General features: G+C 45.9%; 1 protein-coding gene across 1 annotated transcript in view; it reads right to left on the bottom strand.

Annotated features, from left to right (window-relative positions):
* Positions 1-24,396, bottom strand: part of LOC310994971 (NACHT, LRR and PYD domains-containing protein 12-like) — a 61,318-nt gene extending 36,922 nt beyond the window's left edge. The window contains exons 1-10 of the mRNA XM_083983902.1: positions 24,292-24,396; positions 20,208-20,275; positions 19,715-19,965; positions 18,063-19,594; positions 16,507-16,680; positions 15,647-15,820; positions 14,986-15,159; positions 14,196-14,372; positions 9,681-9,854; positions 8,862-9,048 (exon numbers count right to left, since the gene is read on the bottom strand). Coding sequence (XP_083840028.1) covers positions 8,862-9,048; positions 9,681-9,854; positions 14,196-14,372; positions 14,986-15,159; positions 15,647-15,820; positions 16,507-16,680; positions 18,063-19,594; positions 19,715-19,965; positions 20,208-20,275; positions 24,292-24,359 — 2,979 coding nt within the window. The 5' untranslated portion in view covers positions 24,360-24,396. The remainder of the gene's footprint in view (positions 1-8,861; positions 9,049-9,680; positions 9,855-14,195; positions 14,373-14,985; positions 15,160-15,646; positions 15,821-16,506; positions 16,681-18,062; positions 19,595-19,714; positions 19,966-20,207; positions 20,276-24,291) is intronic.
* Between the last annotated feature and the right edge of the window lie 233 nt (positions 24,397-24,629).

The following is a 24,629-nucleotide window of genomic DNA, read 5'->3' as shown; positions in this document are numbered from 1 at the left end:
GACTTTGTCTCTCTGTTCAAGATGCAAATATTTAGAGAACCTACGTCTCATTTTGCCAGAAATGTTGGAAGAGACATTGTGTCTCTTTTGGACAGGTGAGACTGTGGAGACGTCCTCTATGTCCTCTCTCTGTTGGACAGGTGAGACCGTAGAGACGTCCTCTCTCTGTTGGACAGATGAGACTGTAGAGACGTCCTCTCTCTGTTGGACAGGTGAGACCGTAGAGACGTCCTCTCTCTGTTGGACAGGTGAGACCGTAGAGACTTTGTCTCTCTGTTCAAGATGCAAATATTTAGAGAACCTACGTCTCATTTTGTCAGAAATGTTGGAAGAGACATTGTGTCTCTTTTGGACAGGTGAGACTGTGGAGACGTCCTCTATGTCCTCTCTCTGTTGGACAGGTGAGACCGTAGAGATGTCCTCTCTCTGTTGGACAGGTGAGTCTTTAAAGATGTCGTTGCACTTGATTGGAGTGTCATGGAGGGTCTTCTTCTTCTTGGACGTTGTCTCCAGCTGTCTCACCTCATGTTGGGTATTAACCTCTTCACTCTGTCCCTCTGTGATGTAGAGCTCAGTGTAGATCCTGTTGAGGAGGGTTCCACTTCCTGTTCCACTTCCTGTTGCCTCAGTTCCTTCAGTCACTCGTTCACATCTGCTCCTCAGACTGATCTTATGTTGATCTAAAACCTCCTGCAGACCACCATCTGCTGAGAGAGAAGAGACAGAGTCAGACTGAAGACAGAGAGTCTGACAATCTGATCAGATTATTTTCATCAGCTACAGAAAAACTACAGACAACAAAGAGAAGGTTTGAATCATCATCTTAAATGTCAGTGCTGTGTGATGAAACAACGACTCTGGAGAAAACAACAAATGACCACATCAGCAGACAGATGTTCAGTCTCACTTTGTCCACAGCTGCTCTGATTGGTTGTCTGCAGCTCACCTCTGGTTCTGGGTCTTTGTCCACTGCAGGACAGCTGCTCGTCCACAGAGACACCGCTCCTCTTCTCTCTGTCAAGACATTTCTGTATCAGCAACATGTCACAGTCACAGGTCAACATCTCGGCTCTGATTGGTTAACCACCTCAAGGGGCGGAGCTTCAGTAACCAGAGGAGCAAGGCAAAGCAGTATTTTTTGTAAAGCCCATTTTTACAAACAGTCGTCTTCAAACAACATCCTCTGCCCTTACACCAGTGGTTCTCAAAGTGGGGCCCCAGGGTCCTTGAGAGGGTTCAACAGGGTCCCCAACTTTTTCTTGAAATTTTACTTTTCTTGAATGTCATTTTTATCTAGAATTTAAAAATGATATAATTTTTTTTTTGCAAAATTTTACCACTTTTTCTAGAATTTAAACTCTTTTTGAGAAATTTTACCACTTTTTCTAGAATTATTAACTTTTTTTTTTTGAGAAATCTTTCCATTTTTTTTCTAGAAATTTTTTTATATTTTTGGAGAAATTGTTCCACTTTTTTCCAGAAATGTATCTACAATATTTCCAAAAATTCACGTCATTGGCCCTAATTTGAACATACGTTGACTAAAAAAGTAACGTCCTTCAGTCTCAGAACAAATATTTGTGTATTTCTGGTGTTTGCTTCAACATTTTGTCCAATGGGGGTCCATAGACTAATTTGTGTCAATTTGTACCACTGCCTTGGGCCCTCACATCCACTGAGGAAAAACTCCCAAGAAGATCCTTTTAACAGGGAAAAATTGGAGAAACGTCAGGGTGAGCAACAGAGGAGGGATCCCTCACTCAGGACGGACAGACGTGCAATAGATGTTGTTACAGACAAGAAAACAGTTTTATAGCAGAGGGAAAGAAGAGAGAGAGAGTCCTAATAAGCTCCTGATCCAGACGCTGGTGTGGCTCTAATGAACCTGTGTTGGAGCTCTGGTCCAGTGTGAGGAGACTGAAGCTGCAACAGAAGCTTCAGCAGCTCTACCTGAGCTTCACTACATGTTGTGGAGAAGCTCAGACAGTCACAGACAGGAAACGCTGATTACTCCTCTCTTTAGATTCATTATTGTGCTCTTTCAGCTGTGCGGTTTCTGATTTTTCAAAATAAAAGTCTCTCTGCATCAGCTGCTTTAATGTCTACTGTGACTTCAGTTTAAAGGCTCAGACGTGGGGATCGTACACAGAGTCTGGTGGATCTGGTTCCTGGTTTCTCTCTGTTTCCTTCACACGAGTCTAATGACTGAATCATCTTCAGCTCAGTTTACAGTAGAAACCGTCTCTTACCGTGACTCTGAAGGTCCAGGTCCAGGACTGAAGACTGGATTCCATTCTTTGGACCGGTCACTCTGCATAGACGGACAGATGGATCCTGTAGACTCTGAGGGTCCAGGTTCAGGACTGAAGTTTGGAGGAGGAGTTCTGGACCGGGCACTCTGCATAGACGGACAGATGGATCCTGTAGACTCTGAGGGTCCAGGTTCAGGACCGAAGTTTGGAGGAGGAGTTCTGGACCGGGCACTCTGCATAGACGGACAGATGGATCCTGTAGACTCTGAGGGTCCAGGTTCAGGACCGAAGTTTGGAGGAGGAGTTCTGGACCGGGCACTCTGCATAGACGGACAGATGGATCCTGGAGACTCTGCTCTCTGTCTGTGGTTCTGACCTCTGCAAACACAAACGTGTTTTTATTCATATCACATCAAGCACCTATCAGTTCTCTGATCACTGAGGCATTGTGGGAAGTCTACAGTGACATCAGCGTCCAGCACCACACACTGTAGTGAAGGACTGATTGTGCACTAACTGTACACACTGAAGTTCAAGCTGTAAAATGATCCTGTTTACTGTCTGAACCTTAGATCCCAACTGGGGCAACCGGTTTTATGGTTTTTATGGTTTTATGTACCTGTTTTTAACTACGTGTCTTTGTTTTATACTCTGTAGCTATTTTGCTCTTTTTTGAGTTTACTATGAAGCACTTTGTGAACCGCTTCTGTGAAACGTGCTATAGAAATACATTTTACTTAACTTACTTTACACACACACACACAAATACAAAGTTCTTTCCTGTTCCAGTGACGGCGACTGCAGCAACTCAACTCACTAAACTAACCTCTGTTACAGACACAGTTTGGAGGTTGACAGGTTTGTAGCAGGTCTCTTACTCTAGGAAGACCTAAACTGATGAAGCCTCTTGGATGAGAGGTGAAACGTCTTCCTAGACAAATAACTAATAGATAACTATGACCTGGACAAATGAGAATATTCACAGGTTTGTAGCAGGTCTCTTACTGTGACTCTGAGGGTCCAGGTCCAGGACTGAAGTCTGGAGGACGATCTTTGGACCAGTCACCCTTCACAGGGGGACAGATGGATCCTGGAGACGCTGCTTCGTTCCCCTCTTCCTCCATATTAACACTGGACTGCTCTTCAGTTAGTCTGAGAGGGAAACCAGTAACACTGACTGATTAACACACACACACACTGTGACCTTTGACCACTAAAGTCTTATCAGTTCATCCCTGAGTTCAAGTCGATGTTTGTGCCAAAGTTGAAGAAGTTGTGTCGAGGTGATACTGAGACAATGTGCTGACGAGACTGAGACAGACAGACTATGTATGACTACTCAGGGACAAACTGATCCACACACTCTAATAATACACTAATAATAATACTAAGATTAATACAAATAATGAGAAGAACACTCACCTTCAGTCTCTTCTGCTCTCTCCAGTCTAAAATGGCGTCAGAACCTGTGGCTCCTCCCTCTTCCAAAGGAAAGGAAATCATATGTGTTGTTCACCAGGTGCAACCCGTTAGTGTGAATGCTGTCACACCACACATGAGCATTTCTGACCAATTTCACACTTTTGAATTAGTATGTATTGTGTCTGCCAGAGTGGATGATATCTGGTCCAGAACGCTGCAGCGAGGGTTTTGACAGGAGTTAGGAAGAGAGAGCACATCTCTCCCACCTTAGCTTCTCTCCACTGGCTTCCTGTAGGATTTAGAATAGACTTCAAAATCCTTCTGCTGACTTATAAGGCTCTTAATGATAAAGCTCCAACCTATCTGAAAGAACTAATCATTCCTTACTGTCCTACCAGAGCACTCCGCTCCCAGAACGCAGGTCTGTTAGTGACTCCCAGTATCTCTAAAAACAGACTGGGAGGTAGAGCCTTCAGTTACCGGGCTCCTTTACTGTGGAACCAGCTCTCTCCATGGGTCAAAGAGGCAGACACTCTAACTACATTTAAGTCTAGACTTAAGACCTTCCTTTATGACAGGGCTTTTAGTTAGGGCTGGTTCAGGTAGCTCTGAACCATTTTATAGCTACGCTGCTATAGGCTTAGACTGCTGGGGGACACATCTGGTTACACAGAGCCCTCTCCTCCTCTCATCTCATCTCATCTCATCTCATCTCATCTCCTCTCCTCTCCTCTCCTCTCCTCTCCTCTCCTCTCCTCTCCTCTTTTTCTCCTCTCCTCTCCTCTCCTCTCCTCTCCTCTCCTCTCCTCTCCTCTCCTCTCCTCTCCTCTTTTTCTCCTCTCCTCTCCTCTCCTCTCCTGTCCATCCTGGGTGAGGGATCCCTCCTCTGTTGCTCACCCTGACGTTTCTCCAATTTTTCCCTGTTAAAAGGGTTTTCCATGGAGTTTTTCCTCAGTGGATGTGAGGGTCTAAGGGCAGAGGATGTTGTTATGATGGGATGTAAAGCCCTTTGAGACAAACTGTTGGTAAAAATGGGCTATACTAATAAAATTGCCTTGCCTTGCCATCCAGGCTCCTCCCACTCCGGCAGCCGAGGAGGACGGACTCTTTAAATACCACACAAAATGGTAACGTGAACTCACTACATGACGTGATGTTATCTTTTTTTTTTTTTTTTTAAATCATCATTTAAAGGTAGAGTATGTAAGAAATCTAAAGCAACTGGCTGTAAAATCGTCCTAATATGTAACAGAGACTCAGAAATAATGTTCATATAACATACTGAACTCACCAACAACAATCCTACAGCCAAGATATTCGCATTAAAAAATGTTTTTTGCGGACCGCAAATCATGTTTATGTTTTGAATTTCTATGGTTGGCTTGTGTCGCCACCCAGCGCTCTCTCCCTGTCACAGCGTCTGTGGCGTTTCAGCCTCCGGGTTGCCAGTTAGCTTCCACTGAGCTGCAAATACGGCTGGGAGATAAAACGAGATCATGAAAAAAAAGATTGTGTTCTATTATCGGTTATTGGTCATATTTGCTTGATATCACACGGTAGAAGCGGCTTGTCGCTCTGTCGTTTAATAGGCTACACAGCTTGCTGTTGTGAGCATGTAGGCTAGTTAGTTTGAGCTGCTGCTAACGCTAAAGCTAAAGGGAAGAATTACAAAGTGAAAGTTAGAGAAGAGGGAGGAAATGTGGCGAAATGGAGCCGATGGTAAATGAAGTGATTGTGAACGTGTGGAGCGGTTCATGAGAGGAGTCTGTCCCGGTCAGGGCGCCTGTCTCCGGTCCTCATGTTTTATGATCCGACGTCAGAAAGTGGAGGAGAACCGGAGCGGCTCGCGTCGTTTATTCTGCGGTAAGACGTCTCATATGTTGGCTCATCTACGGCGTGATTAACACGCACTACGGCTCCGGTAGATGCGGGGTTACAGTGTGTGTGTCTGTGTGTGCGTGTCTGTGTGTGTGTGTGTGTGTGCGTGTGTGTGTGTGTGTGTGTGTGTGTCAGCGCTGCAGACACAGCGTCGGAGCGGTGAATGTAACAATAACTTGCAGATCACCTGAGTGACGTGAACTCCGCTCGTAGTTACTGTGAGTCAGAGCAATAAAACAGTGAGGTTGTTGATGAATATTTAGCTTTTTACTCTGCTTTGAGACTGACTGAGTGAGCAGAGCGGAGGTTAGCGCGTCGCTGTCTGGCAACCTGGAGTCTGGTGGGTAGGGGAGGGGGGACAACGCGTGTGTTCGTGTTTGTGTTTTGAATTTGACTGCAGCAACAATTTTGGCCACATTCTTACATATCGTACCTTTAAAAAAAAGGAAAAGAAATAAAGTACAGTGCAGTCAGAGGCTAAAGAGGAGCAGCGGCATCATTATTATAAACCAGTGGGAAGGATTAGATACGTTTATACTTTCTAATCATGTAAACTGAGTTGCTTATGAGATGTGACTGTTTTCTTTTGTTTATTATTTTTTGCTGTTCATGTATTTCTTTTATTATCATTATTTACATACTGTATATATGTTGTTGTTTTTTACATAGTCGTTTCCATGATCAAAATAAAGATATCAGTCAATCAATCAATCTGGACCAACTCAACGTTCACAGTCAGTAAAAGCTTCAAATCAAAGTCTGGTGCAGAGAGCTGGGTGAAGCCATGTCCGCTCCCAGCAGCAGGTGAATCAGGCTGCTTCTCCCATCGTCACATCGTCACATCAGACTGGGCTTGAATCAAGAAACAAAGGCCCAATGGGAACAGGGCAAAGGACAGCGCCCCCCTCAGGCAGGGAGGGAGAACATAACACAGCAATGGAGCATTGACAGGTGAAGCTCAGAGCAGCTTCATGAGCTTTAAGTCCAGAGACACTGATGCTGCTCTGTCAGGTCCAGAGGACACACAGGGACGATGGTGGACTGGACTCTGTGTGTGACAGTGGAGCTGCTCTCAGATCAGTTCAGACTGCAGCGCTGGAGTCTCCTCCACTTCCTCTGGTTCATCTGGCAGGAACTGGTGAAGAAGCTGTGGTCTTAATGATCATCCTTCCACCTACAGACACACACAGACAGAGGAGAGGTGGTGAATGACAGACTGCTGAGTCAGTGATGCAGCAGCCACTTCAGTCCTGTTCAGACCAGATGTGTCAGTTGTTGTTAGTCAGTAGTTGAGTGAGTGAACATGGCCTGTAGTGAGAGTGAAGCCGTTTACTGTAACATTGTGTAGAGAGGGTGGGTGGAACCACCTTCACACCTTTTCACACTGTATTGCTGTGTCTTCATCAACAACATGGATTTAGTCAATCTGATATGAGTGATAGCAGGGGAATTGTATTTTTTTTTTTTTTTTTTTTTTTTTTTTTCTGGCTGTGCAGTGAACTGCTTATTTCTTGTGTACTTTGGTTCTTGTCTATTTGACTAAAACATATAAAATGTACATGTACAGATGTGCATGCAACTGACATACTGGCTATGTGTGCGGTCATGAAATTTCTGGGTTAGGGTAGAATGAGTGAGTGAATGAATGATGTATGAGTGAGTGCTTTGAGATATTATTGGTCTTTTTTGTTGTTATTGTTGTTGTTGTTGTTTTGTTTTTTAATATTATTGTTTGTTTGGTTTTGATTGATTGAATAACTCTGTTAATTCAATATGCCAATCGGGAGGAGGGTGGGGGGAAGGGGATTAATGGGGTAAAACGAAGATAATAAGGCAGTATTTCATTATGCTACCCCACCGATTGTGTTTCCTTTCATGCCCTATCAGTTGTCTGTAAAAAATAAATAAATAAATAAATAAATAATTGATCAAAAGAGTGATAGCAGGGTTTCCGTTGTCCGGTAATTAACGGACTTTGACCGGTAAAATCTGCCGAAGTCCGGAATTTTCTAACCCCGCCGGTCAAAATGTCCAGTGAAATAGAATTTACATGGTCAATTGACGGCGGCATTAACAGTAAATTACGTCCGCCATGAATAGATTTTTCGACCAGCGCAACATCGTTCCGTTCAGTCATCTCCGCATAGCGCTCTTTCTCTGCCGTCGCCACACACAGAGCAGCGTGCATGCATGACAGTACTAGTAGTGCCCAGTAAAAACTAAACTCATACGGTCCACCGCCGTGACACGTGACAATATGTTGTCATAGCGATGTCATATTGTTGACCTGACCCATGTTTTACCGGCTTTCTCTGGACTTGACGTGACTAAAATGACATCTGGTTTGTTACCGCCGGCCGTTTTTCCGACTGCACCTGAATGCAGCATTCACATGCAGTCCTCGCTGCACCGCGGTGACTTTTCACAGACGCCACCTCGACCTGAGCCGACAGCTTCGGAGTCTCTGGTGAGTTTCCGTGGTTTCCTACCGTCAGCTGCCACTGAACGTAAAAACATGGCGAAACGACATGGCAGCTACCAACCGAGCTTGCCCGCTCGATGTATATATGAATGATATGAACGGCAAATTCAGAGCTAACCAGAACACTTCAGTTTGTTGATGGGAGTGATTATTGATGAATGAAAAACTTACTTTTGAACGAAATAATTGATTTTCGTGAATCTCCTGACAGAGATGGTGTTGATTTGAGGGGGCGTAGAGCCGGCTTCCTCTGCATTCACTCACCAGTACATGACAACTTGAATTGAAAAAGATGCCTCTTCCTTTTTGGCATCTCTGCCTCCTTCTTCTTTCTCGTCATTTCTCAATATTGTTCACTTTCAGTCACCGATGAGTGACAGAAGCTCCGATTGGCACGTAACCAAAGTCCGTCTCTGTGACTTCAAATTTCGCGGACAACGGCCTGTTCAATGCCCGTTCAATTCGACCACTGCCTTTTCATAAGGGGCTGAGGCTGAGGTGCGCTCCATTTTTGTATGCTGGTGCACAGCGAGGGGTGGGCACACAGGTTTACCTTTGGAAAATGTGGGGGGGATGAAATTATTTTGCTATAAAAGTGGGAGTGTCGAAACACCCCCATCCCCCACGGGTGCGACGCCCATGCTAACACCTTTACCTGATGCTGGAACATTTAGACCTTCAGCTATGGCATCCTGTCTATATGTCTATGTTTAAATGTCTTGTTGTGGATCTAAGTTACATGATGAAAAACAACCTCCAGAAACCAGTTAAACTGCCCAGAAACACTTTTCCTTTATGAGTTGATTGATCTGGAGGGAAACAGCTACAGACTTGACTGACCTCAGAGTCTCCAGTCTACAGTCTGGACTCTTCTGGAGATCACGCAGATACTTCACTCCTGAATCCTTCAGGTCGTTGAACCTCAGGTCCAGTTCTCTCAGGTAGGAGGGGTTGGACTTCAGAGCTGAGATGAGAGAAGAACAGCTGATCTTTGACAACCTGCAGCTCATCAATCTGAATAAAGAATAAAAGAAGAACAACATTCACCTCTTCATGTCAAAACTGATTGATCATTGCTGCTGACCTCAGGACAGTCTGTCAGTATAGAATCAATATCTGATCAGACTGATCACTGAGTAAACACCAACTGCAATACTTTGATTCAGGACTGAACTGGATCAAAGTCTAAAGGTCCAGTCCTGATCCAGGACTAAGGTCTTTCTTGGTCCTGGTCTCAGGAAACTAAAACTACACACATTCAACTGAACACACACCTGTTGACAACCCCCCCCCCACACACACACACACACACACACACACACCCACATCTTATGTGATGGCTTCAGACCAGTCAGTCTTTATTCAGTCAAACGCTCTGACTTTAAGATCAGATTCAAATCATCTCTGTGAACAAAATGAAGTCAAGTGAACAGACATTATTGATCAGACTGAGTGAAATGAGCTGAAAGTGAAGAGTCATTGTCAGTGTGAGAGAAGAACAAGTGGAAACATGAAACAACAACTATTTCAAACGTCCTTCATTCATCACATCAAAGTCAGTGATTCAAGTTCTGAGTGAAGATCAATCAGGTTCAGTTGTGGATCAAAGATCTAAGATCTACAAGAGTAACAGTCAGTGAACTGACCTCAGAGTCTCCAGTCTACAGTCTGGACTCTCCAGAAAACCACTCAGATACTTCACTCTTGAATCCTGCAGGTTGTTGTAGCTCAGGTCCAGTTCTCTCAGGTGGGAGGGGTTGGACTTCAGAGCTGAGCCCAGAGAAGAACAGCTGATCTCTGACAAATTGCAGCTCCGCAATCTGAATAAAGAATTAAAGAAGAACAACATTCATTCTCCTCTTCAGGTGAAAACTGGTTGATCATTGCTGCTGACCTCAGGACAGTCTGCACTCTAAAAATTAACTCAGAGGAGCTTTTACCACCACTTGATTTCATACATGGATGCAAATTAAAAATTCTAATTAGTTGATTTAGAACAACCTTCTAAGTTGCAAACTTTATTTTATAAGTTGTGTTCAAATAATAATGTTGGTAATTACATCAACGTAATTTTGCATGTCATTTAAACTTAAATTTCATTGTTAATGGGTTTAAAACCAAATTCAAGTTGTACTTACTTAACTAAGTTGGCTTGATAACTTTTTCTCGACAATGGAGTTACAATTTCAAGTTCCCACCCACATAACATGCGTGGACAAGTTCCGATAGCAAGGCGGTGTGTTAGCTGAAGAAACTCAATATAAAGGACATTTCATGTTGAGTATTATTCCCTTTACATCTACACAACAGTTCTACGAAAATAATGAATTTGCACGTCTTTCATTAACTCATTGAGTGCCGCGCTCCTTTCCAAAGTTTTAGTCAAGTGTACCGGCAATTTAGACCATTTTTGACTTTTTATTTAGAGCCATAGTGTATTCTATATTATTGCCACCAACACATACTGTAGCTCAATTGAAAGGTTTACCTTAATGCTTCAAGTGGCCACAAACCGTTTGTTTCTACGTGCCTCCGTTCCTGAGAAAAGTCAAGCTAAACATGGCTGGGTTTCACCAAAATCCCTCCTTTTTTTCTAGAAAAGGAGATAGAGCGTCTTTTATGAAAGGTGCGCTGTTTGTGTCTGTCGCTCTTCTCACACTCGCATTTCTGGATCAAAGGGCTCGTATAAGATAAATATATACAACAATGGTTGTTCTATTCACAAAACCACCAGCGGGGGCGGGGGGGGCGCCACTAAACAACAATAACACAGACGCACCGTGCCGTGTCACAGCTTCTCGCCGCGGAGCGTGAGGGTCAGTCGGCCACCGCGGCTCGGGAAGACCGGTCCCGCCGGTGGTCGCGGTCCTTCTGTGGTTCGGGTCGGTGATGCCGGTCTGCTTTGGTCCAGAGACCATCAGATTTTACCGCGGGAGGACTTTGGGGAGGACACGGTGTTGCTCGAGGTGAAGACCGGGCGGGACTGTCGGCTGAGAGCTTCCTGGTTCAGCTCCCAGCTGCTGCAGCAGCGCGGGTGAGAGCAGAGCAGCTGCGGAGCAGCTGCGCTGCATCTGCATGCAGAACTCGTTTGCAGAAGCCGAGTTATGATAAAAACTTCCAGATCATGAGCTGTCATGTGACTTTGATCGTCATCTATTTCAGTTCTCCTCGTCGTAGAGTCCCCAAATTTACATATAATGTGTATTAAAGTGTCTATTTTCATAATATAAAAAAAAAGCAAAAAACGAAAAATGTCGTTTTCGGCACTCAACGCATGGGAACGAAAAACGAGAAATTACGTGGTTGGCACTCAATGAGTTAACTCATTGAGTGCCAACCATGTAATTTCTCGTTTTTCGTTCCCATGCGTTGAGTGCCAAAAACGAGATTTTACGTTTTTTGCTTTTTTTTAAATTATGAAAATAGACACTTTAATACACATTATATGTAAATTTGGGGACTCTACGACGAGCAGAACTGAAATAGATGACGATCAAAGTCTCATGACAGCTCATGATCTGGAAGTTTTTATCGTAACTCGGCTTCTGCAAACGGAGTTCTGCATGTGGATGCAGCGCAGCTGCTCCGCTTTCACTGGCGAGGCTCCAGCAGCTCGGAGCCGAAACAGGAAGCTCTCAGCCGACAGTCCCGCCCGGTCTTCATCTGGAGCAACACCGTATCCTCTCCAAGGTCCTCCCGCGGTAAAATCTGATGGTCTCTGGGCCAAAGCAGGCCGCTGGCACCGACCCGTACCACAGAAGGACCGCGACCACCGGTGGGACCGCTCCGTAACCCGTAATATTTTGTTTATGACGGTTAAGACTACATCATGTTATGTAACGTTATCCACCGCTCCATTTATTGATTTTTCACCGGCTTCATTGTCAACAAATGCACATGGGCGAGAGGAGTGGAACCAAAACAGAGGAAAAGCGAGCGGACTTGCACAGTTCCCTACTGTCTTTCTGTGTAAATATCTCATGTTACAACATGAAAACCTGCGGCTTATATTCAAGTGTGGTTTATAAATGTATTTTCTTTTAAAATTTAGCTGGTGCAGCTTATACTCAGGTGCGTCTATAGTCCGGAAAGTAGTAAATTGTCCATGATGTTGAGTGTCAGCTGAGTGTCAACTGTTGTCATGGATACATTCACGCTCTCTTATGACGTAATCTCATGGCGCACTCCTCCTCCTCTCCCAATAATCACAAAACAATAACGAATGGAAACGGGCATAAATTTGCATTTGCTTTTTGCGCATTTTCACAAAATCCGCTCTTAAATTCGATACATTTGGATGGAAACCCAGTTATTGAGATATGTGCTGAGCAAGAGAGTCGATGAGAAAAGCCTTATTCAAGTTTTGCTTGTTTCACCATTTGGCCATATTAAGCTATGTAATGTTATCTAATTTCATATCATTTGTTTATTCACATAGATGGCTGTATTTTTCCACTGTAGGCAAATTGTGGATATTTCAAATATCAAACTGGATATTTCTGTGAGGGCTGTGAAACTGTGTACATTTGAATCCTCTACAAAGACAGGGTTTGTGACATGAATGGCAATTTAAACACTAATATTTATGGAATATTTGTCTTCCACAGAAGCTGAAAGAAAGCATAGGCTACACCTTACTCCCTGCTAAAGGTCATGCTAAAGAGGTAAGGATCTTACCATTATGATTTATCATACCTTGAGTGTGTGTATGTGTGTGTGTGTGCATGCGTGCGTGCGTAGGGGTGTGTGTGTGTGTCTTAATTCATTGAGTGCCGCGCTCCTTTCCAAAGTTTTAGTCAAGTGTACCGGCAATTTAGACCATTTTTGACGATTTTTGTAGAGCCACAGTGTATTCTATATTATTGCCACCAACACATACTGTGGCTCATTTGAAAGGTGAAACTTTATGCTTCAAATGACCACAAACCGTTTGTTTCTACGTGCCTCCGTTCCTGAGAAAACTCAAGCTAAACATGGCTGGGTTTCACCAAAATCCCTCCTTTTTTTCTAGAAAAGGAGGGATTTTGTGAAAGCTGCTCTGTTTGTGCCTGTCGCTCTTCTGAAACTCGCATTTCTGGATCAAAGGGCTCGTGTAAGATAAATATACAACAATTGTTGTTCTATTCACAAATCCACCATCGGGGGGGGGGGGGTGCCACAAAACAACAATAACACAGACGCACCGTGCCGTGTCACAGCCTCTCGCCGCGGAATGTGATGGTCTCTGGGCCACAGCGGCTCGCGAACACCGGTCCCACCGGTGGTCGCAATCCTTCTGTGGTACGGGTCGGTGCCAGCGGCCTGCTTTGGCCCAGAGACCATCAGATTTTACCGCGGGAGGACACGGTGTTGCTCGAGATGAAGACCGGGCGGGACTGTCGGCTGAGAGCTTCCTGTTTCGGCTCCGAGCTGCTGGAGCCTCGCCAGTGAAAGCGGAGCAGCTGCGCTGCATCCACATGCAGAACTCCGTTTGCAGAAGCCGAGTTACGATAAAAACTTCCAGATCATGAGCTGTCATGACTTTTTGATCGTCATCTATTTTAGTTCTGCTCGTCGTAGAGTCCCCAAATTTACACATAAGGTGTGTTAAAGTGTCTAGTTTCATAATTTAATAAAAAAGCAAAAAACGAGAAATCTCGTTTTTGGCACTTAACGCATGGGAACGAAAAACGAGAAATTACGTGGTTGGCACTCAATGAGTTAACTGGATCAAAGTCTAAAGGTCCAGTTCTGATCCAGGACTAAGGTCTTTCTTGGTCCTGGTCTCAGAAAAACACACATTCAACTGAACACACGCCTGTTGACAACCCCCCCCCCCCCCCCCCCCCCCCTTCCCCCTACATCTCATGTGATGGCTTCAGACCAGTCAATCTTTATTTAGTCAAACGCTCTGACTTTAAGATCAGATTCAAATCATCTCTGTGAACACAATGAAGTCAAGTGAATAGACATTATTGATCAGACTGAGTGAAATGAGCTGAAAGTGAAGAGTCATTGTCAGTGTGAGAGAAGAACAAGTGGAAACATGAGACAACAACTATTTCAAACGTCCTTCATTCATCACATCAAAGTCAATGATTCAAGTTCTGAGTGAAGATCAATCAGGTTCAGTTGTGGATCAAAGATCTAAGATCTACAACAGTAACAGTCAGTGAACTGACCTCAGAGTCTCCAGTCTACAGTCTGGACTCTCCAGAAAACCACTCAAATCCTTCACTCCTGAATCCTGCAGGCTCCAGTTGTTGCTCAGGTCCAGTTCCCTCAGGTGGGAGGGGTTGGACTTCAGAGCTGAGCCCAGAGAAGAACAGCTGATCTCTGACAAACTGCAGTTCCTCAATCTGAATAAAGAATTAAAGAAGAACAACATTCATTCTCCTCTTCAGGTGAAAACTGATTGAACATTGCTGCTGATCTCAGGACAGCCTGTCAATATAGAATCAATATCTGATCAGACAGATCACTGACTAAACACTGACTCCAATACTTTGATTCAGGACTGAACTGGATCAAAGTCTAAAGCTCCAGTCCTGATCCAGGACTAAGGTCTTTCTTGGTCCTGGTCTCAGGAAACTAAAACTACACACATTCAACTGCACACATACCTGTTGACAACCCCCACCCACCCACCCACATCTTATGTGATGGCTTCAGACCAGTCAGTCTTTATTTAGTCAAACGCTCTGACTTTAAGATCAGATTCAAATCATCTCTGTGAACAAAATGAAGTCAAGTGAACAGACATTATTGATCAGACTGAGTGAAATGAGCTGAAAGTGAAGAGTCATTGTCAGTGTGAGAGAAGAACAAGTGGAAACATGAGACAACAACTATTTCAAACGTCCTTCATTCATCACATCAAAGTCAGTGATTCAAGTTCTGAGTGAAGATCAATCAGGTTCAGTTGTGGATCAAAGATCTAAGATCTACAACAGTACCAGTCAGTGAACTGACCTCAGAGTCTCCAGTCTACAGTCTGGACTCTCCAGAAAACCACTCAGATACTTCACTCTTGAATCCTGCAGGTCGTTTCTGCTCAGGTCCAGTTCTCTCAGGTGGGAGGGGTTGGACTTCAGAGCTGAGCCCAGAGAAGAACAGCTGATCTCTGACAAACTGCAGCCCTCCAATCTGAATAAAGAATAACAGAACAACATTCATCCACCTCTTCATGTCAAAACTGATTGATCGTTGCTGCTGACCTCAAGACAGTCTGTCAGTATAGAATCAATATCTGATCAGACAGATCACTGAGTAAACACCGACTCCAATACTTTGATTCAGGACTGAACTGGATCAAAGTCTAAAGGTCCAGTCCTGATCCAGGACTAAGGTCTTTCTTGGTCCTGGTTTCAGGAAACTAAAACTACACACATTCAACTGAACACACACCTGTTGACCCCCCCTCCCCATCTTATGTGATGGCTTCAGACCAGTCAGTCTCTATTTAGTCAAATGCTCTGACTTTAAGATCAGATTCAAATCATCTCTGTGAACAAAATGAAGTCCTTCATTCATCACATCAAAGTCAATGATTCAAGTTCTGAGTGAAGATCAATCAGGTTCAGTTGTGGATCAAAGATCTAAGATCTACAACAGTAACAGTCAGTGAACTGACCTCAGAGTCTCCAGTCTACAGTCTGGACTCTCCAGAAAACCACTCAGAACCTTCACTCCTGAATCCTGCAGCTCGTTTCCACTCAGGTTCAGTTCTCTCAGGTGGGAGGGGTTGGACTTCAGAGCTGAGCCCAGAGAAGAACAGCTGATCTCTGACAAACTGCAGTGCTCCAATCTGAATAAAGAAGAAAAGATGTAGATCAGATCAGTGGTAATGGATCAGATGTGTCCTGATCAATGATCAGTGTCTAAATGAGTAGAGGGACTTTGTCCTTCTCTTCTTGTGTTCTTCTGTTATTGGGCCTCAAAGAGCCTGAGCCCTATCAGAGCCTTTTAGACACATGTCACATCTACAGTGGAAGGACAATCAGCTCTTTGTGGAACATTGAAGCCTGTAAATCTGTTTGAACAGACACCAAGAATAAAATAATCAACAGTGAAAATGGACACAATAGATTCTGTTTTCAAGAACCAGCTGGAAATCAACTGGAACCTTAGAAACCTTTGATGTTTCCAGAAATCTCCAATCTGCTGCTGTTCATCATCATCATCATCATCACTGATGTGACTTCAGCTTGGTGAAATATTTGTTGAAGCTTCTGTCATGTTTAAATCAGCAGCAGAACATCTGTGAGTTTGATCCTCATCAAGTTTCTGGTTTGAAGATCAAAATCTAGATGACAAAAACCAGAGAACTTCTCTCCATCACAAACACTGACTGGCCTCACCTTCTTCTGGTAGTAATAAACACTGAGTCCTTTTTCTTCTCCAGCTCTTTGTTGAGATCCTCAACCAATAATCAAGTGAAACTTCAAACATTTGACCTGAATACAGACAAAAAACTACAACAGACAAACTGACCTCAGAGTCTCCAGTCTACAGTTTGGACTCTCCAGTCCAGCACAGAGATCCTTCACTCCTGAATCCTGCAGGTCGTTCTTACTCAGGTCCAGGTGTCTCAGGTGGGAGGGGTCGGACTTCAGAGCTGAGGCCACAACTTCACAGTGAGTCTCTGAGAGTCCACAGTCACGTAGTCTGTGATTAGAGAAAACGTCAAATCTGTTCAAATCAAAATATGATAAAAAAAATAAATAGTGAAAACACAGTTGGTGCATGTGATGGTGGGACATGATGATGGGATGGTTCAGCTCATCTTCTGTCACTGGGAGGATCCTCATTGCTCGGCCCTGCACCTGATTGGCTGGGCCCTTTCTAAATAGAGTCTATTTCCTCCTGAAGGAGCTCTGAGGCTTCCTCTTCTTTAATTATATTCAACAACAACGTCCAATGATATCTCTAGATTTCAGTCCTGAGCTACAATAACATTCATGATCTTTGTAAAAGCAACAACCTAAACACCTGTTACTGAGTCAGGAGAAGGTCACAGAGACTCAGAGCGTCATGGTAACTGCAGAGGGACATTAGCTTGAAGCCAACTCTGCTACAACACATCACATGGCAACATGTAGCCTATGTGTAATATTGTACATGGGCCCATTAGAAATAAAACAGAAAAATAAACCATAGGAGGTCGTCAACTTCACCTCCAATACTACACAGTCCTACCAACAGCTGGAAACACTGAGGTAGAAGATCAGTGGAGCTGATTTCATTTGTTTCATCAGGTTGGAATCAAACCAAAAAGTCAAAATAAACTCAACAAAAAACACTAAAGACATGTTTTTATTCCCTGAGCAGCAACAATCACAACCAACTGAAGAATCTCCATGTTGGAGCTCACAGCTTTGACAACAGCTCCAGAAAAAAACACAAATGACCTGTCGTTGTTTTAAAGCAGAAGTAAGTGATATATTTGTGTTAATATAACTCTTAAATAGTTATATCTTCCGACAGCAATCACTTACATAGAGTGTTTGGACCGAAACACGGGTCTGTCAGTCACTCTGCTCTGCTCTGAGCCGAGGAGAAAACATTTATCGTATCCTACAGTTTTTATCCAATGAGGAGAGAGAACGGCATGCAGGGCTGTGTGTGCAGCCAAGGGACGCCGTGAATGTGGTGACGTAGGGACGAGGACTGTTATGGTGCGTTCAAGGCAACTCGTAATTCGTGTTTTTCCGACCTGTGAAGTCGTACCAGTTTGATCTGGTACGAGTTCACGGGTCAGAAGTTACGAGTGGCCGTTATAGTGACTTTCACAGGTAAAACAGGTCGGAAAAACACGAGTGGGTTGCCTGGAACGCTACAAAGTCGTAAGTTGTGACTTGAAGCTGTAATTTACGGTTTCAAAAGCCTGCCTGGAACGCAGCATTAGCGAAAACGACCGGACCACTTACTTCTGCTTTAAGTCAAACTAAGAAGAATGAGAATCAATGAAAACTGGGTTTATCTGAATTTGACTAAACCACTGATCTGATCCACTGATCAATAATTATATTGATCATGTCTGGACTCACTCAGCCTTCCTGCAGTTCCTCACAGCTGGGATCAGTCTCCATTGTCCCTGAGCTGATGTCTTGTACTTCTTCAGGTCCAACTCGTCCAGAACCTGCTCTGACATCTGCAGCATGTAGGCCAGAGCTGAACACTGGATCTCAGAGAGGAACTTCTCTGATCTGTTCTCTGACTCCAGGAACTGTTGGATCTCCTGATGAACTGACTGGTCCTTCATCTCCATCAGACAGTGGAAGATGTTGATGCTTCTGTCAGGAGAGTCACTCTTCGTCTTCTTCAGGTTGTTGATGGTTCTCTGGATGGTTAATAGTCTGTTCTTTCTCTGACCCAGCAGACCTCCTAACAGCCTCTGGTTGGACTCCAGAGAGAGGCCATGAAGGAAGCGAACAAACAGGTCCAGGTGACCGTTTCTACTTCTGAGGGATTTCTCCATGGCTCTCTGCAGGAAGACATCCAGGGTTGAAGTATTACCTTGTTTTCCCAGGAAGTTCTCGAGGACCTGTGTGTTCCTGTTGGTGAAACAGTGAAACATGTAGACTGCAGCCAGAAACTCCTGAACACTCAGATGAACAAAGCAGTAGACTGTTTTCTGGAAGATCACACTCTCTCTTTTGAAGATCTCAGTACAGAGTCCTGAGTTCACCAAGGCCTCTGTGACATCCAGACCACACTGCTCCAGGTCTTCTTGGTAGAACATGATGTTTCCTTTCTCCAGCTGTTCAAACGCCAGCCTCCCCAGCTTCAGAAGAACTTCCCTGTCGGCCTCCGTCAGCTCCTGTGGACTCGTCTCATGTCCTTCACCGTACTTGTTGTTCTTCCTCTTTGTCTGGACCAGCAGGAAGTGTGAGAACAGGTCAGTCGTGGTCTTGGGCAGCTCTCCTCTCTGGTCTGTGGTCAACATGTGCTCCAGAACTGTAGCACTGATCCAGCAGAAGACTGGGACTTGACACATGATGTGGAGGGTCCTGGCCGTCTTGATGTGTGAGATGATTCTTCTGGACAGATCTTCATCACTGGACCTCCTCCTGAAATACTCCTCCATCTGGGCGTCAGTGAAGCCTCGGACCTCTGTTACCCTGTCGACACATGTAGGAGGGATCTGATTGGCTGCTGCAGGTCTGGAGGTGATCCAGACCAGAGCCGAGGGAAGCAGATTCCCCTGGATGAGGTTTGTCAGCAGCACGTTGACTGATGACGTCTGTGTGACATCAGACACAACCTCCCTGTTGTTGAAGTCCAGTGACAGTCGGCTTTCATCCAGGCCGTCAAAGATGAAGAGAAGTTTACAGACAGCCAGCTGCTCTGCTGTGACCTTCTGTAATGTTGGATGGAAAACATGGAGCAGCCTGAGAAGACTCAACCGCTGATCTCTGATCAGGTTCAGCTCCCTGAACGAAAGCAGAACCAGCAGACTGACATCTTGGTTCTCCAAGCCCTCGGCCCAGTCCAGAGTGAACTTCTGCACCGAGAAGGTTTTTCCAACGCCAGCGACGCCGTTGGTCAGAACCACTCTGATGGGTCTCTGTTGGACAGGTGAGACCGTAGAGACGTCCTCTCTCTGTTGGACAGGTGAGACCGTAGAGACGTCCTCTCTCTGTTGGACAGGTGAGACCGTAGAGACGTCCTCTCTCTGTTGGACAGGTGAGTCTTTAAAGATGTCGTTGCACTTGATTGGAGTGTCATGGAGGGTCTTCTTCTTGGACATTGTCTCCAGCTGTCTCACCTCATGTTGGGTGTTAACCTCTTCACTCTGTCCCTCTGTGATGTAGAGCTCAGTGTAGACGCTGTTGAGGAGGGTTCCACTTCCTGTTCCACTTCCTGTTCCCTCAGTTCCTTCAGTCACTCGTTCACATCTGCTCCTCAGACTGATCTTTTGTTGATCTAAAACCTCCTGCAGACCACGATCTGCTGAGAGAGAAGAGACAGAGTCAGAATGAAGACAGAGAGTCTGACAATCTGATCAGATTATTTTCATCAGCTACAGAAAAACTACAGACAACAAAGAGAAGGTTTGAATCATCATCTTAAATGTCAATGCTGTGTGATGGAACAACGACTCTGGAGAAAACAACAAATGACCACATCAGCAGACAGATGTTCAGTCTCACTTTGTCCACAGCTGCTCTGATTGGCTGTCTGCAGCTCACCTCTGGTTCTGGGTCTTTGTCCACTGCAGGACAGCTGCTCGTCCACAGAGACACCGCTCCTCTTCTCTCTGTCAAGACATTTCTGTATCAATAACATGTCACAGTCACAGGTCAACATCTCGGCTCTGATTGGTTAACCACCTCAAGGGGCGGGGCTTCAGTAACCAGAGGAGCAAGGCAAGGCAGTTTTATTTGTAGAGCCCATTTTTACAAACAGTTTGTCTCAAACGTCTTTACACAACATCTGACCTTAGACCAAGTTCTCAAAGTGGGGTCCCAGGGTCCTTGAGTGGGTTCAACTTGAAATTTTACTTTTCTTGAAATTCACTTTTTTCTAGAATTTCAAAAAACTTTTTTTTTTTGCAAAATTTTACCACTTTTTCTAGAATTTTTAAAAAACTTTTGTGAGAGATTTTATCACTTTTTTCTAGAATTGTTTTTAGAAATTTTGCCACGTTCTTTTCGAGAAAATTTAAAACTTTTTCTTTTAAAGAAATCTTTCCACTTTTTATCCAGAAATGTTCAAATGTTTTTGGATAAATTGCACCAATTTTTTCCCAGAAATTTCTCTACAATGTTTCCAAAAATTCACACTATTGGCTCTAATTTGAACGTACATTGACTAAAAAGGTAACGTTATTCAGTCTCAGAACAAAAATCTGTGTATTTCTGGTGTCAATTTCTGGGGTCAAAATTTTGTCCGATGGGGGTCCATATGTTTTGTCCAATGTAGGCCCACCACCTGCGGGAGGGTTCAGAAGGGGCCGGTGCCGTGTGATTTAGGTGGCGGTCTTGGGCGGGGGCCCCGATGACCCAATCCCCGGACAACAACTCTGGCTATGGGGACATGGAATGTCACCTTGCTGGGGGGGAAAGAGCCTGAGCTCGTGCTGGAGGTTGAGAGGTACTGGCTAGAGATAGTCGGGCTCACCTCCACACACAGTTTGGGCTCTGGTACCCAACTCCTTGAGAGAGGCTGGACTCTCTTCCACGTTGCCCACGGTGAGAGGCGGCGAGCTGGTGTGGACTTGCTCATAGCTCCCCAGCTCAGCCGGCAGCCTGGGTGGCCACGGAAACAATAACTCGGGTCTGGGAAAAGTTCGGGGAGGCCATGGAGGAGGACTACCGGTCGGCCTCGAGGAAATTCTGACAAACCATCTGACGCCTCAGGAGGGGGAAGCAGTGCTCCGCCAACACTGTTTACAGTGGAGGGGGGGAGCTGTTGACCTCGACTGGGGATATCGTCGGGCGGTGGAAGGAATATTTCGAGGACCTTCTCAATCCCACTGACACGCCTTCCGTCGAGGAAGCAGAGGCTGAGGACTCAGAGGTTGATTCATTCATCACCCAAGCTGAAGTCACTGAGGTAGTCCAGAAGCTTCTCAGTGGCAAGGCACCGGGGGTGGATGAAATCCGCCCTGAGTACCTCAAGTCTCTGGATGTTGTGGGGCTGTCGTGGCTGACACGCCACTGCAGCATCGCGTGGCAGTCGGGGACAGTGCCTCTGGACTGGCAGACCGGGGTGGTGGTCCCTCTCTTCAAAAAGGGGGACCGGAGGGTGTGTTCCAACTACCGGGGAATCACACTCCTCAGCCTCCCGGGGAAAGTCTATTCCAGTGTGCTGGAGAGGAGAATTCGGCCGATAGTCGAACCTCGGATTCAGGAGGAACAATGCGGTTTTCGTCCTGGCCGTGGAACACTGGACCAGCTCTACACCCTCCGCAGGGTGCTCGAGGGTGCATGGGAGTTTGCCCAACCAGTCCACATGTGTTTTGTGGACTTGGAGAAGGCTTTCGACCGTGTCCCACGTGGCATCCTGTGGATGGTGCTCCGAGAGTATGGGGTCGGAGGCCCTCTGCTGAGGGCTGTACGGTCCCTGTATGATCGGAGCAGGAGCTTGGTTCACATCGCCGGCAATAAGTCAGACCTGTTCCCAGTGTGTGTTGGACTCTCGCAGGGCTGCCCTTTGTCACCGGTTCTGTTCATTATTTTTATGGACAGAATTTCTAGGTGCAGCCAAGGGCCGGAGGGGGTACGGTTCGGGAGCCACTTGATTTCATCTCTGCTTTTTGCGAATGATGTTGTCTTGTTGGCTCCCTCAAGCCAGGACCTTCAGCATGCACTGGGGCGGTTTGCAGCCGAGTGTGAAGCAGCTGGGATGAGAATCAGCACCTCTAAGTCCGAGGCCATGGTTCTCGACCGGAAAAAGGTGGTTTGCACCCTCCAGGTCGGGGGAGAGTTCCTGCCTCAGGTGGAGTTTAAGTATCTTGGGGTCTTGTTCACGAGTGAGGGGAGAATGGAGCACAAGATTGACAGGCGGATCCATGCAGCGGCCGCAGTAATGCGGTCGTTGTATCGGTCCGTCGTGGTGAAGAAGGTCTTGATTTACCGGTCGATCTACGTTCCCACCCTCACTTATGGTCATGAACTCTGGGTCATGACCGAAAGAACGGGATCCCGGATACAAGCGGCCGAAATGAGTTTCCTCCGCAGGGTGGAGGGGCGCTCCCTTAGAGATAGGGTGAGGAGCTCTGTCACCAGGGTGGCGGGGCGCTCCCTTACCCCTTGGACGCACTGCACGCGGAAGCTGGGCGCGCGCACTGCGCGCGGCTTCTCGGGCGCTTGGGTGGTCGCACTGGGAGCATACTTCTCCTCCTCTCTCCGCGCCGGTCAGACATCGACTGCAGTCGTTCATACTCATATTCACTCGGTTTTTCACACACACGTCATTTTAAACATGTGTCTGTGTGCCCCATGTGCAGACGCAACGGTCAAATATGTATAGATGGACAAGCAACAACTTAATTAATCATCATTTAATTATTTTATTTTGAAAATTGACCGGATTCTCTCGCCTTTTCTGTGCCCGACTTCCTGTCTGGTACGACCACGTCTGTCCAGCTTGACAGACGGCGCTCTAGGCGCGCGCGGCTCGCGCGAAAAATAGAAATGAACCGAACTGAAGCGCTCCAAGCGCGCGCACTGCGCTCCACAGCGCGAGATGTGCGGCCAGGCAGACCTGTTAACATGTGCGCCGAACTGAAACTCCCTCCGCTCCAGGGCGCTGCGCTTCGGTTCCGCGTCTAGTGCGTCCAAGCTGTTAGAGATAGGGTGAGGAGCTCTGTCACCAGGGTGGCAGGGCGCTCCCTTAGAGATAGGGTGAGGAGCTCTGTCACCCGGGAGGAGCTCGGAGTAGAGTCGCTGCTCCTCCACATCCAGAGGAGCCAGCTGAGGTGGCTCGGGCACCTGTATCGGATGCCCCCTGGACGCCTCCCTCGGGAGGTGTTCATGTCCCACCGGGAGGAGACCAGAGGAAGACCCAGGACACGCTGGAGTGACTACGTCACTCGGCTGGCCTGGGAACACCTTGTGCTCTGTGATATGTCTGTCTGTTTTTTTTATGTGAGGACTGCGGATGGAAATTAGCTCTGAGCTAAATCCGGCACACTTACAGGATGCCACGGCGTTAACTGTTCATGAATGTGCACTGTCCTCAAACAAATAAACAATAAATGAAATGAAATGAAATGGAAGAGCTGGAGGAAGTGTCCGGGCAGAGGGAAGTCTGGGGATCCCTGCTCCGACTGCTGCCCCCGCGACCCGACTCTGGATAAAGCGGTGGACAATGGATGGGGGTCCATAGACTAATTTGTGTCAATTTGAACCACTGCCTTGGGCCCTCACATCCACTGAGGAAAAACTCCCAAGGAGATCCTTTTAACAGGTAAAGATTGGAGAAACGTGAGGGTGAGCAACAGAGGAGGGATCCCTCACCCAGGACGGACATGAGCTTCACTACATGTTGTGGAGAAGCTCAGACAGTCACAGACAGGAAACGCTGATTACTCCTCTCTTTAAATTCATCATTGTTCTCTTTCAGCTGTTCAGTTTCTGTTTTTTCAAAATAAAAGTCTCTCTGCATCAGCTGCTTTAATGTCTACTGTGACTTCAGTTTAAAGGCTCAGACGTGGGGATCGTACACAGAGTCTGATCGATCTGGTTCCTGGTTTCTCTCTGTTTCCTTCACACGAGTCTAATGACTGAATCATCTTCAGCTCAGTTTACAGTAGAAACCATCTCTTACCGTGACTCTGAGGGTCCAGGTTCAGGACTGAAGTCTGGAGGATGATCATTGGACCAGTCACTCTGCATAGACGGACAGATGGATCCTGGAGACTCTGAGGGTCCAGGTTCAGCACTGAAGTCTGGATTCCTTCCTTTGGACCGGTCACTCTTCATGGACAGACAGATGGATCCTGGAGACTCTGCTCTCAGTCGGTGTTTCTGACCTCTGCAAACACAAACTCATCACTCATCACTCTATTCATATCACATCAAGCACCTCTCAGTTCTCTGATGACAGAGGCATTGTGGGAAGTCTACAGTGACATCAGCATCCAGCACCACACACTGTAGTGAAGG

This window comes from Trachurus trachurus (genome assembly GCF_905171665.1).
Source record: "Trachurus trachurus genome assembly, chromosome: 12".
Classification (NCBI taxonomy): Eukaryota; Metazoa; Chordata; class Actinopteri; order Carangiformes; family Carangidae; genus Trachurus; species Trachurus trachurus.
This window is presented reverse-complemented; position numbering and strand designations above follow the sequence as displayed.